We start from the raw sequence: 13,408 nt of genomic DNA, 5'->3' as shown, positions 1-13,408 counted from the left end.
ATTTTGCATTCTGTGTTCTTGAATACCAATGCTATCTCCTTTATTTTTCCATATTAATTAACACTTGGCTGAATAACATAGGCATGAGCTACTGATGGTAGAGGAATACTTTATTCCTTATTATAATATCCTCAACTTATGGTATTTGAGTGACAATTTATTTATTTCTCATTTTATAAAAATACTTAATAATACACCCTGGCCAGGTGGCTTAGTTGGTTGAGTGTCGTCCCACACACCAGAATGGTTGCACTGTTCAGTTCCTGGTCAGGACACATATCTAGTTGTGAGTTTGATCTTCAGTGGGGGCACATATGGGAGGCAACTGATGGATGTTTCTCACATCGATGTTTCTCTCTTTCTCTCTCCCCTCTTCCTCTGTCTCTAAAATCAATAAAAACATCCTTATGTGAAGATTTTTTTAAAAGAAAAGAAAATATAATTAATAATAGGTATTATTTATTTAAAATATAATAAATTACAATGTAAGCATTATAAAATTATATAAAAAGAGTTACTTAAACTCCAGATGGATGTAAAGGTTAAAGTTTTAAAAAATCAACTATAGATCAACTCTTAGAGGATAGACTAGCCAGTAGAAGACATTACAAAGAAAATTTCAGGCAACAACAAAAATATGTTGTTCAAAAAAATAATAAAATTAAAAGAAAAAGGCTTTTGTAAAAAAATATTATCTTCGCCCTGACCGGTTTGGCTCAGTGGATAGAGCGTCGGCCTGCGGACTCAAGGGTCCCAGGTTCGATTCCAGTCAAGGGCATGTACCTTGGTTGCGGGCACATCCCCAGTGGGGGGTGTGCAGGAGGCAGCCGATCGATGTTTCTAAATCTCTACCCTCTCCCTTCCTCTCTGTAAAAAATCAATAAAATATATTAAAAAAATATATATATATATATATATTATCTTCATGTTTTCAAAGAAATAGAGAGGAAGCTCCTTCAAATTTATGAGAACTACAAACCCTACTAGATAAATAGACAAAGGATAAATTCGACAATTCATACAAAATAGATATGCATAGTAAGCAAATGTAAAGGAAATATTCCACATTGCTGACAATTAAAGTAGTACAAACATAAAATAGTATTTTATATCTAATTAAGTTAGCACCAAAAAATAATTGGCAATATTCGTGGCTGGCAAAGTTGTTATAAAAGGAACATACATTGCTGCTATCAGCAAAAACAAGCTAAATCCTTTTGGGTAGCAATTTGGAATGTATACCAAGAGCCAGGAAACTGTACTCTTTAATCTAAGGATTATGTTTAAGGAAGTAAATATGAAGAAAGAAAAAAGTGTTTTAATTTCAAATTTAAATTAGGAAACAAAAAGATGGAAATATTTAAGTACCCAAAAAAGATGAGGATACAGTAAACAACTATTAAAGCTTAAAATAAAAATTATATAAGTACATGGGGAATACATAATACATGAAAAAGAAAAAATTGTACATCATATACAACTTTTACATAGCTGTATACATGTGAACAAAGACTAAAAGAGAAGATGAAAACTGAGTATGGGATGGGATATCAGATAAAATAGGTGTTTTTCTGGTATTTTCTAATGTTTCTAGTATTTAACAGTAAATAAAGATTGAGTAGATAGGACAAAAAAAAGACACCCAAAGATTGTCTAATTTTAATAGCTATTGTATTAAAAATTAGGGTAACTTGAGCTTTTATAAAGTTATTCAGAGAAATATTATCCAATTATGCTCTTGCCCCATATCCTGTAATAATACCTTATTCCGCCCTCAGGATGGTCCCAGTGACACTGTGTTTACTAGTAGTTCTTCACTGACCCTAATAGTAAAACTGTCTTAGTGTATGCATCAATATCTGTGCCTGTGTGTGCTGCATGAATAAGCCCGTGGGGACGAAAATGAGACTGCTTGAGCCACTTAATACTTATCAGTCATTAGAAGCCAGAAAGATATTGAAAGCAGTCAAGTCTATAACTTACTGCTTTCTCCCTAATCGCATTTGATATTATTTGTTCCTTAGGTGATTTCTTATTTGTGAGTTATTTGTACTTTAGAGATTTGCTTTGATATAGCATATAGTCCCTTTCAATAGCATAGAAACCTTTAAATACTGCTGATATCAGCAGAATGGGACAAATGCCCATGATATAAACCACCCTCATTATATTTTCTGCTCTACATAGTTACATTTTGAAGGTCATGTTTTAACCATTGTGATGAGAAGCCATTTTATTAAGAGCCTGCAGAATTTCTTTTCTCCTAAAGTGGAGAAAATTAGAGAAGAGGGAAATGTAGTTCCCTTCTGGAGACTGATGAACTCTTTCTGCTCTTTACTTCACATGGCAAATGGTGAGTTGATTTGCTTTCAAGACCAGAATATCTTCAAAGCCACCTCAACACTACCTTGTTCACTGTTCTCTAAATGGCAGTCTTTTAGTGATCAGTAATCCAACAAGAATTTCTCATAACCTTTAACGTTGTCATCATCCTCCCCTCACTCTGTGAGGCTCCTGGCTCTTTGATGTTCATTTCTTACCAGTGCAGTGATGATGCACTGGCAAAAAGGGGACAAGGAGAAGGATTAATGGATTACATTCTTCCTTTTAAGTTTCACAAGATTAAAGCACATATTGATTGGGTTTTTAAGTGCTTTATCTCAAATAGCATTTAATTCATTATAAAAGTATTATACACTTATAGTTAAAAATGTTTAATGCAGAAAAGGATAAAGAACCATATGAATCACTAATAATACCACCACTTAGAAATAACCCCTGTTACATTTTTTGGTACCAAAAATAAAAATAAAACTCTATAAAGAGAGAAACATGAAAATATGAGAACTACAAGAGTAAATATCTATATTAGTAAATACTAGAGGCCCAGTGCATGGATTTGTGCACCAGTGGGGTCCCTCAGCGTAGCCTGCAAGGATCAGGCAGAAACTGGCAGTCCAATGCCGCCTGCCACTCCTGTCTGCTGCTCCCACTCATCCCAGCCCCACTGCACCTGTCATGGGCTTGCGCCCAGTCAGTCCCGATCAGGAGAGGCTCGCGCTGTCACAGCAGCGCTAACCAACTGTGGGCCCTGCCTCTGGCGCCCGTTGGTCAGCTGAGCGATGCTCCCACTGTGGGAGTGCACTGACCACCGGGGGCAGCTCCTGCATTGAACGTCAGCCCCCTGGTGGTCAGTGCACATCATAGTGACTGGTCAACCTGTCGTTCGGTTGTTTGGTTACTTAGGCTTTTATATACATAGATACCATGACTAATGACACTCTTAGTTACTGCACGAGAGGCAATGTGGTATAGTAGAAAAGCACTGTCCCTGGAATTTGCCAATTCTAGTGTTCTAGGCCCAATTCTGCCGCTTACCATCCCTACCCCTAAAGAGTTTTCTCATCTTTAAATAACCATAATAAGGCTGAACTTGTAGGATTGTTGTAAGGATTAAACACATGAGACATGTAAAACAGTATGCTAGTGTCTGGCATATAGTAACTACTAAATAAAAGGTAAATACTAATACAGGTATTATACATAATTAGATTCTTAGGTGAGTATCATTGAAAATTCATTCAGCAAGGATTAATTGAGCACCTGACTAGAAATTCAAAGAGGAATAAAACAACACTTATAATGGGTGATGGGGTAGGGATAGTGGTGTAGAGACAAGGGAATCGACTGAACATGAAAGCCTGAAGCGCAGAGAAGGGAGTAGGCAGGGTGTCCCCAAAAATTGTATACACACTTTAACAGCTGATAGCTCAATTTTGAAAATGAAATGTATTTTAATAAACACTGCCTTTATAATTACTCAAAGTGTGCATATACATCTTTTGGGACACCCTGTATGTTTTGTTTGGAGGAAAGTATATTGGAGATCTCTGATCTGCTTGATTTCACTGGTTAAAAATTGATACAGACTAACTCATGGGAATACATAATCTATAGTATCAAGGCACATAGAAAGATTCCAACTTTTTATGAGTTACCAGGTGGGAGACAAAGGGTGGAGTCATTTTGGGGCATGGTAAAGTTGGTACCTTTGGAGTGGCCTTGTAGAATGGTCCCTAAGCAAATTCCAAGATCTTTTTAAGCTTGTTTCTCATTTGTGTGCCTAGATACCTGGGAAGTGCCATTTGAGGAGATCTCAGAGCTGCAGTGGCTGGGTAGTGGAGCCCAAGGAGCTGTCTTTCTGGGCAAGTTCCGAGCAGAGGAGGTGGCCATCAAGAAAGTGAGAGAACAGAATGAGACGGATATCAAGCATTTGAGGAAGTTGAAACATCCTAACATCATCGCTTTCAAGTAGGTCAAGGCTTTTGTTTTGTTTTTTTTCCTTTTTTTAAGAAATAGATTTTCTTCCCCCCAATATCCTATCTAATAAAAGGGTATATGCAAATTGACCATCACTCCAACACACAAGATGGCTGCCCCCATGTGGTCAAAGATGGCTGCCCCCATGTGGACCCAAGATGGCCACCACAAGATGGCCGGCAGGGTAGGGCAGTTGTGGGTGATCAGGCCAGCAGGGGAGGGCAGTTGGGGGTGACTGGGCCTGAAGGGGAGGGCAGTTGGAGGGGACCAGGCCGGCAGGGGAAGGCAGTTAGGGGTTACCAGACCTGCAGGGGAGGACAATTAGGGGTGGCCAGGCCTGCAGGGGAGGGCAGTTAGGGGTGACCAGGCCAGCAGGGGAGGGCAGTTAGGGGTGACCAGGCCTGCAAGGGAGGGCAGTTAGGGGTGACCAGACCTGCAGGGGAGGACAATTAGGGGTGGCCAGGCCTGCAAGGGAGGGCAGTTAGGGGTGACCAGGCCAGCAGGGGAGGGCAGTTAGGGGCAATTGGGCCAGCAGGGGAGTAGTTAGGCATCGATCAGGCTGGCAGGGGAGTGATTAGGGGGTGATCAGGCTGGCAGGCAGAAGCAGTTAGGGGTAATCAGGCAGGAAGGCAGGCGAGCAGTTGGGAGCCAGCAGTCCTGGATTGTGAGAGGGATGTCCGACTGCCCGTTTAGGCCCCATCCCACTGGGATCAGGCCTAAACGGGCAGTCAGACATTCCTCTCAGGGTCCCAGATTGGAGAGGGTGCAGGCTGGGCTGAGGGACACATACACCCTCCTCCCGTGCATGAATTTCGTTCACCAGGCCTCTAGTATACATATAAATTCCTGCTTTGAAAGACATGTTAAGACCATGCTATAGACTGAGCACTGTGCTAGGTGCTTTGGTAGGGTATCAAAGAACTATTAAATTAGAGTCATGTCTTTAAGGAGTTTATAATATAGAAGTTATTTTTGCCAGAGGATGCCCTGCTTGGACAGGATGCAGATGGGGCAGAAAGAGAGAAAGTGGATTCTTGCCAAGCAGTCAGATCTGCCCATCAACCTCAGTTATCAATAGGATGGCAGATAGCCTGAACATCCTAAAGCTTAGTTAAGAAAACAAAGCTAACATCTAAGTGACCAGAGAACAATTAGTCCCTGTGTAATAGATATGTTTTTTATTAGTTTCTATTAGCATTTCTTATTAAATATTAACTTGTAATAACAGATACCTTCAGAGTACTTCTCCCTGCCTCATTGCTTGCTAGGTGGCTTTTTAAGGAATGCCAAATACTCAGCTTTCTAAATGTAATGATACAGAGTTATTGGTGATAGCAAGTTATGTGCTATTTTCATTTCACAAAGTAGTTGTTTTCAAGATCTTTATACTTTAGACCATTATTTTCACAATATTGGCAGGGATCCCTAGCAAAAGGGGGAGACCCAAAGGCAAATTTGTGGAAATCACCAAATTTAGCAGTGCTGAGTTCTAAATATGTGCAATTCCTTCTGCCTTGAGTTCCATCTCTTACCAGCCTTCCAAGTTTGCCTTAGGTTTGAACAAATGAATGGGGAGTGGCTTTAGAGTAGGCAAAGTGAAGAATAGGAAAGGTAGCTTTTAGGTGGGCTGAAAGTATAGAAAGTAGAACTTCTTTATATGTATACTAGAGGCCCGGTGTCCCTCAGCCTGGCCTGCACCCTCACAATCCAGGACCACTGGCTCCTAACTGCTCACCTGCCTGCATACCTGATCACCCCTAACTGCCCCCCCTGCCAGCCTGGTTGCCCCCAACCGCCCCCCCCACCAGCCTAGTCATCCCTCACTGCCCCCCTCTGCTGGCCTGGTCACCCCTAACTGCCCCCCCCTGCCAGCCTGGTTGCCCCACACAGCCTGCTATTCAGTAATTTGGTCGCCCTTCACAATCCAGGACTGCTGGCTCCTAATTCACCTGCCTGCCTACCTGATTGCCCCTAACCGCTTCTGCCTGCCAGCCTGATCGCCCCCTAACTGCTCCCCTGCTGGCCTGATTGACGCCTAACTGCTCCCCTGCTGGCCTGATCGTCCCCAACTGCCCTCCCCTGCAGGCCTGATCTTGCCCCCAACTGCCCTCCCCTGCCAGCCTGGTCACCGCTAACTGCCCTCCCCTGCAGGCCTGGTCACCCCCAATTGCCCTCCCCTGCCAGCCTGGTTGTCCCCAACTGCCCTCTCCTGCCGGCCATCTTGTGGTGGCCATCTTGTGATGACGTCACGCGTGATGCCACCTAGGCTTTTATTATATAGGATATGAAAATAATATGACCAATGAGGCTACAGTTCAAAGTGGAATAACTTACAAATCCCCCTTCCCTAAACTAGAAGGAACTCCTCCCAGCCCCCAAGAGGGAGCCTCTCTTGATAAAATTCTCATTATAAAAATAAACATGTGATGTGATAATTTTTTGTTGGAACCACATCCCCAAAGTAAGAAATAGAAATCTTAGGTACAGGTTTTGTAGAATGAGTTTAAATGAGTATTAAGGCTGTTTTGATTCAAGACCCCTTATGGAAAGGGAAATGGGTGTAAAAAGAAGAGAAGCATTGCCCTGGCCAACATTGCTTAGTGGTTAGAGCAGCCGTGGGCAAACTACGGCCCACGGGCCGGATCCGGCCCGTTCGGCTGTTCTGTCCGGCCCATGGAGCCGAAAGAGCGGAGGGTTCTCTTGCTCTCCCCTCCGCTCCTTTACTTTGAATTTATATTAGTTCACACAAACACTCCATCCATGCTTTTGTTCCGGCCCTCCGGTCCAGTTTAAGAACCCATTGTGGCCCTTGAGTCAAAAAGTTTGCCCACCCCTGGGTTAGAGCATCGGCCTGCACACTGAAAGGTCACAGGTTCGATTCCCAGTCAAGGGCATGTACCTGGGTTGGGGTTCAATCCCCAGCCCAGTCAGGACAAGTGCGGGTTGGGATACGTGCAGGTGGCAACCAATCCATGTGTCTTGTCTCTCTCACATCAATGTTTCTCTCTCCCCCCTTCCCTCTCCCTTCCACTCTCTCTAGTGATTCTATTACTGGTAGCCCTAGTTGCATGTGAGACTAAAACAAAATGCTCTAGAGACCAATTCTAATCTTTCCAAAGATGATCATTTCAAAAGACAATAAGAGGATTTTATTTTTTTAATCCTCACCTGAGGATATTTTTTTCATTGATCTTTAGAGAGAGAATGGAAGGGGCGAGACGGGAGGGAGAGCGAGAGAAAAAAAAAGAAAGAGAAACATCAATGTGAGAGAGACACATTGACTGGTTGCCTCCTGCACGGGCCCAGAGCCAGGGATAGAACCTGCAATTGAGGTGCATGCCCCTCACTGGGAAATGAACCCTCAACCCGTAGGTATGCAGGCCGATGCTCTAACCACTGAGAAAACTGGCAGGGCAAGAGAATTCTTTTTAAGCAGGCTACCAGAAATTCACTTCATTCTTTCATTTTACTTCACCGAGAGGATCTTCACTCCCACTATGCTACATCATTCTAAATGGAAGGTAGAGCTTCCATTTAACTAAACCTTGAAGCTTAGGTTTGAGACAGAGATTAGCAAGCCTTTTGGCCTCCTGAAATGAAATAGGCTGTATCTTCCAGGTAAGAGGGCTTTCCATGTAGAATTTGTGTCCTAAGTGGATGGGTATGAGAAGCTTTGTTCCTTTTTCTTCTCAGTCTTTCCTCCCACCTCATTCTCTGACCCGCCCACCTGCATATGCTCTTTTCAGTATTTTGGACAAATATACAGTTTGCTGGTGCTAACTCTTTAGGCTGAAGATTCTTGAATAGTCTTTACCTCTACATGGAAACAATAGCGAGACTGTGTCCCTGGCCCATTACACCATGCTCTTGAGGCATTGTGCAGTGTTGTGTTTGCAGCTATCTGTGCCATGTGTTGCTTGGCCAATGAATCATTCAGGACCATCTGGAAGACATGAGGCAAGATTAGATTTTAGTACGTCTCTCTGGATACTGATTTCTGTGCTTACAGCTTCTTTTGAAATAAGAACCATGTACAGAAGGGAAAGAGCAAGGAAAGAATACTGTATTCTTTTTCCTTCCAATTTCTTAAAGCAGTCTTTTAAGAAAACCCAGTCTGACTGTTCCTAATGGAATTGAGTGCCAAGGGGAAGAAAAGGTAGCAATTAGAAGTGATTATAGAGCTGTTATTTATAGCTAGTAAGGGCCTTGTCATAGTATAGGGCTGATGGCATGATTGCTTCTCATTCGTCAGTCGGGAAAGATGAAAAACGCATACATATCACCATTAGGCCCTTTCTGTCTACATTTGTGACAAGTTAAAACATAGTTGAACAGGATTCTGAATAACTTCAATCGAATATGTATTTCGATATCCTTAAGCATATTACATTATTCCTGCCTTACTCATTATTTCTCTGTGATGAAAATTAAAGTCTGTTTGTAGTTGCCGTACATTCTTGCTCCACTGAGGTTTCCTACAAGTCAATAACAAAAACTTGAAAAAATGTTTCCACTGAAAATCAAGATGAAAATTTTGGGTAGCTTAGAAAATGATGGAGACTAATAGAAATAGCTTTGTGGCATTTGACAGGCACAGCAAAGCAGGGAAAATGAAGACTACTTCTTTAATTTCTTTATAACCTGCTATTATAAGACTTTCATATGATTACAAGCCATCATGGCCTCTATTTTTTATATATATTTTTATTGATTTCAGAGACAAAGGAAGAGGAAGAGAGATAGAAACATCAATGATGAGATAAAAGCATTGATTGGCTGCTTCTTGCACACCCCACACTGGGAATCAAGCCCTCAACCCAGGAATGAGCCCTGACCTGGAATCAAACTGTGACTTCCTGGTTCATAGGTTGATGCTCAACCACTGAGCCATGCCAGTCGAGCCCATCATGGCCTCTAAAGACTTTCATCACTTATAGCAGCCTACGAAATAGGACATGAATTGAGAGCTGGCTAAGGACTTTAGCTGGGTGCCTTGCAGGTAGACTGCTCTCAATAACTACTCTAGAAAGTTGTAAAGGAAGGCATACATACATACCATTAAGGATGGGACACAGAGAATTGCAGACAGTGACTTTTTTTTTCTCTTTACTCATCCTCAGAAACAAACTGTGAACTAGAATTAATCTGACCATTCCCACTTCTCTAAGGCAACAATATTAATGTAGGAATCCCCAATATGCTGGTCTATCCTGCAGTTAAAGAGGATAACAGAGGCAGTGTGGTGTACGAGTGGAAAGAGCATGGCTTTGAAATTAAACAGGCAGATTTGAATCCCACTGTCACTCGTTAGTTGTCTGATCTAAGACAAGTCACTGTCCTTCTCTGAACATTACCTATAAAAAATGGAAAAGGTAATATCTATCTTACAGTGGTTTGGAGCAGACTAAATAAAACAATTAAATAAACATATAAACATGCCTGACAAATAGAAGATGTTCTTTCATGTTAGTGCCCTTCCTCCTACCCCAGGCCTCTGCACATGCTCGTGTGAAGGTTTGATCATCAAAGAAAGTTAAGGTAAAGTTAAGAACTATCTGTCAAGGGCTTGCTGTGAATGTCTAGGCCTAGTGGTAGACAGATGAGAACTTGGAAACCTTTCCCTTCAATGAGCCTGTAATCTATATCAGATCGCATCTGAAAACTAATGGCTGCTATGTAGCATTGGAATTGAGAGACGAGAAAGATCTTTGGGCTGGAATGATCAGGAAAGGCTTCATGGAAGACGTAAGAATTGATGGAAATACAGGCTGCATGGATATATAACACATTGTGTAATGCTATTTTTATTCTAAACAGAAATGTTTTTCAAAGACTATATAATATAGAAAAATTTTAAAGTTTTTTTAACTTCTTTCTAAATTTATTTAAATCATTCTTTATGTTTTAATTACAGTTGACATACAATATTATATTAGTTTCAGGCATACACATCAATAATAAGACATATAAAATAGAAAATTGAGCCCAGCTGTGTTGCTCAGTGGTTGAGTGTTGACCCATGAACCAGGAGGTCACAATTCAATTCCCAGGCAGGGTACATGCCCAGGTTTCTGGCTTGATCCCCAGTAGGGGGTGTGCAGTAGGCAGCCATCCAATGATTCTCTCTAATCGATGTTTCTATCCATTTCTCCCTCTCCCTTACTCTCTCTGAAATCAATAAAAACTGATTTTTAAAAAGAAAAATTATTCTTTTTTTCTGATACTCAATCTAGCCAGTCTTAAATTTGAGTAACTTAGAATTCAACAAAATAATATTAAAAATAGCAATATTTTATTTGAATTCTATTTCTGCACACTATGTATAAAACCCTCTATGTAATTCTAAAAGGAAGCTATTTAAATTATTCTTAATCAAAACAACACAATATCCAGCCCACACAAAGCCTCAGGAAAGGGTGCTCTTTGTCCCAGAATGGAATGTCCCCACAGAAAAAGCACCAGATATAGCATAGCACGTAGATACCCAGAGTGAACAAAACAAAACTAAAATTGTTGCATGCATAGTAGAGAAAACCTGTAGACTAAAGGGTTTTAATGCTAATTTAAGAATCAGGAATGATTATATGCATGTAAAAAATAATTTGGATAGAGAATTGGTGTTAGTGATTAAATTTATGAAATACTCTTAAGATATAAATAGGTATATATGTATGTTTGTGTTTATGTGTGTATTATATACATGCTTATGTTTTCTTGAAAGGGGTGTTTGTACTCAGGCCCCATGTTATTGTATCATCATGGAATACTGTGCCCATGGACAACTCTATGAGGTTTTGCGAGCGGGCAGGAAGATCACACCTCGATTGCTAGTAGACTGGTCCACAGGAATCGCAAGTGGAATGAATTACTTGCACCTTCACAAAATTATTCATCGTGATCTCAAATCACCTAAGTGAGTACTGGAGCTAATTTTTCAGCCATTTTGTTTTATTGCTTTGAAATAAGGAATTCCATCAACCTTAGTTGAAGTTTTCAGACATGATACTTTTGGTTCAGCTTAAGTCAGTACAGTAGGCAATGCTATTTGAGTATCTTTTGGATTATTATTGACCTACTTACCGATGTAGATGGCAGATATGTTCAGGCACCTGACACTAGTTTTCCCTTTTTGTTGCGTTATAACTGTACAATTATGAAACAATTCATTATCTGAATAATTAATCATTTTGAATAATTAATAAACTTCCTCACTTGGAGGCTTGATTTGGTGTTTTCCTGTGTGTTTCCAGGAAAAACACTTTTTAAAACTGAGTTTCAGAAATGCACTTAATACAGTTAGGTAAAAGTGAATGAATAAGAAACAGAGGCAAAGAATAAATAAAAATGTTAGAACTAAAGCTTGTTCACAAAATGTATACCATAAGATTCTCTACCGCTGTGGTGTAGAGGTGGACTCCATATTTGGCGTTGAGTGTCCAAAAGTCTAAGCAAAGAAAGAAAGAAATAGTTATAAGGTTCACAGTGTCCATAAGAAAAATACAAACTGATTATTTAAGAGAAGCAAAGCTGTTTCTAGTAACCTCTGTTTTCAAAATTATTCCTTGGCTACTAATAACCACATTAAGAGGAGTGTTTATTCAGTTCCTCAAATTGCATAAAGGAATTGATAAAATGGTATATTTCACTGTTGCTCCTATTTTTAAACATTTTTTATCACTTCTCATCACATTTTGGTTTGGAGAAGCAGAAAAGGATTAATCTTTTTTGCATGTGCTTTTATAATTTACAATATATTTTTATATCCATGATCACATCTGCTTTAATCTTTGCAAAAACTGTGTGGGATAGATGTGACAAGTATCATTATTTTTATTTTATTTTATATTAGAGAAACTAGGGCTCAGAGCCCAAAGTCATGGAGCTAGGACTTGAACCCAGAACTTTTCGATCAAAGATCACTGCTTCCTAAATCATCGTGTGAAGCTGAGGGATTCACAAGGAATCCTGCCTCTTCTCCATGGAAGATATAAATCAGTCTTGATTATAAACTTTAAAGGAACTCTAATTTATCACCATAGTTCTCAATAATGTTTATTACCATTGTTAGCTCACTGAAGAACCTCCTTCTTGATTTACTTGCAAATAACTTTATTATATAGTGTTCATTCCTTCTGTCTATATGGAAGCTTTTGTCATCCACTACATACACATAAAATACTTGCCAAAACCCTCTTTGAATGGTCTGCTTTTGAATCACCTGTTCTCCTTGAGAATTAATTTTAGAAAAGGAAGTTTAGGAATATGTAGAATACATAACAATCACACACTACTCTCTTTAACTGCTGTCACTTAAAGATTAGAGTAAGTTGGTTGCCCAGTAAGCATTCCCTCTGTTATCAGTACCACCCTGAACCCCTGCAGCCTTGGCCTCTTTGGGTTCCAAGATAATTTTGAAAAAACAAAGATCAGTCTGGCTTGCTATAAAGAGAGATTTTATTACCCACATTAAGTCTTTAGGCTATGTGACCTTTGTCTCAGAGATTTCACAAAAGTTCCAAAATCATATCTTCTCTGGTCCCCTCCCATGTCCATTCCCTCTCGTCATCTATCTATATAAAACCCTAACATGCAAATCGACCAAACCGCAGAATGACTGGTGGAACAACCAGTCACTATGATGTGCACTGACCACCAGGGGGCAGACACTCAATGCAGGAGCTGCCCCCAGCCCTCAGGCCCCGACCAGAGGGGCAGTTACCCAGCTGGTTGCCCCACAGATCGGCCCTGATCGCCAGCCAGGCCTAGGGACCCTACCCATGCAGGAATTTCATGCACCGGGCCTCTAGTGTCCTATAATGAGCAACACAAAAGACGCAGAAAGGGAAGTTTCTGGTGTTTTTCCCCCTAGGAGTTTATCACCTTTTCTGACTCTCATGGTTTATGATACCATCAATTCTCCAATTATCGCAAATAGCCCATGACTTTCATCCTTATGCATTTCCACCAACACTAGCACCATTAAATCAAAATTCCTAAATTATGTGACTTTTACATAGCAGGTGAAAAACCAGGGCATGGATGTGAATGAAGGTATTCTAAAGCAATTGCAAGCACTGAGCTATTTGGT

At 40.5% G+C, this 13,408-nt stretch overlaps 1 protein-coding gene across 6 annotated transcripts in view; it reads left to right on the top strand.

The window, feature by feature from the left end:
• The window catches only part of MAP3K13 (mitogen-activated protein kinase kinase kinase 13), a 165,797-nt gene that overhangs the window by 116,351 nt on the left and 36,038 nt on the right, over nucleotides 1-13,408 (top strand). For all 6 annotated transcript variants that reach the window (XM_080655362.1, XM_080655363.1, XM_080655364.1 and 3 more), the window contains 2 exons: nucleotides 4,128-4,311; nucleotides 11,042-11,233. In XM_080655362.1, coding sequence (XP_080511488.1) covers nucleotides 4,128-4,311; nucleotides 11,042-11,233 — 376 coding nt within the window. The remainder of the gene's footprint in view (nucleotides 1-4,127; nucleotides 4,312-11,041; nucleotides 11,234-13,408) is intronic.

This window comes from Plecotus auritus (genome assembly GCF_963455305.1).
Source record: "Plecotus auritus genome assembly, chromosome: 2".
In the NCBI taxonomy this organism is placed as follows: domain Eukaryota; kingdom Metazoa; phylum Chordata; class Mammalia; order Chiroptera; family Vespertilionidae; genus Plecotus; species Plecotus auritus.
This window is presented reverse-complemented; position numbering and strand designations above follow the sequence as displayed.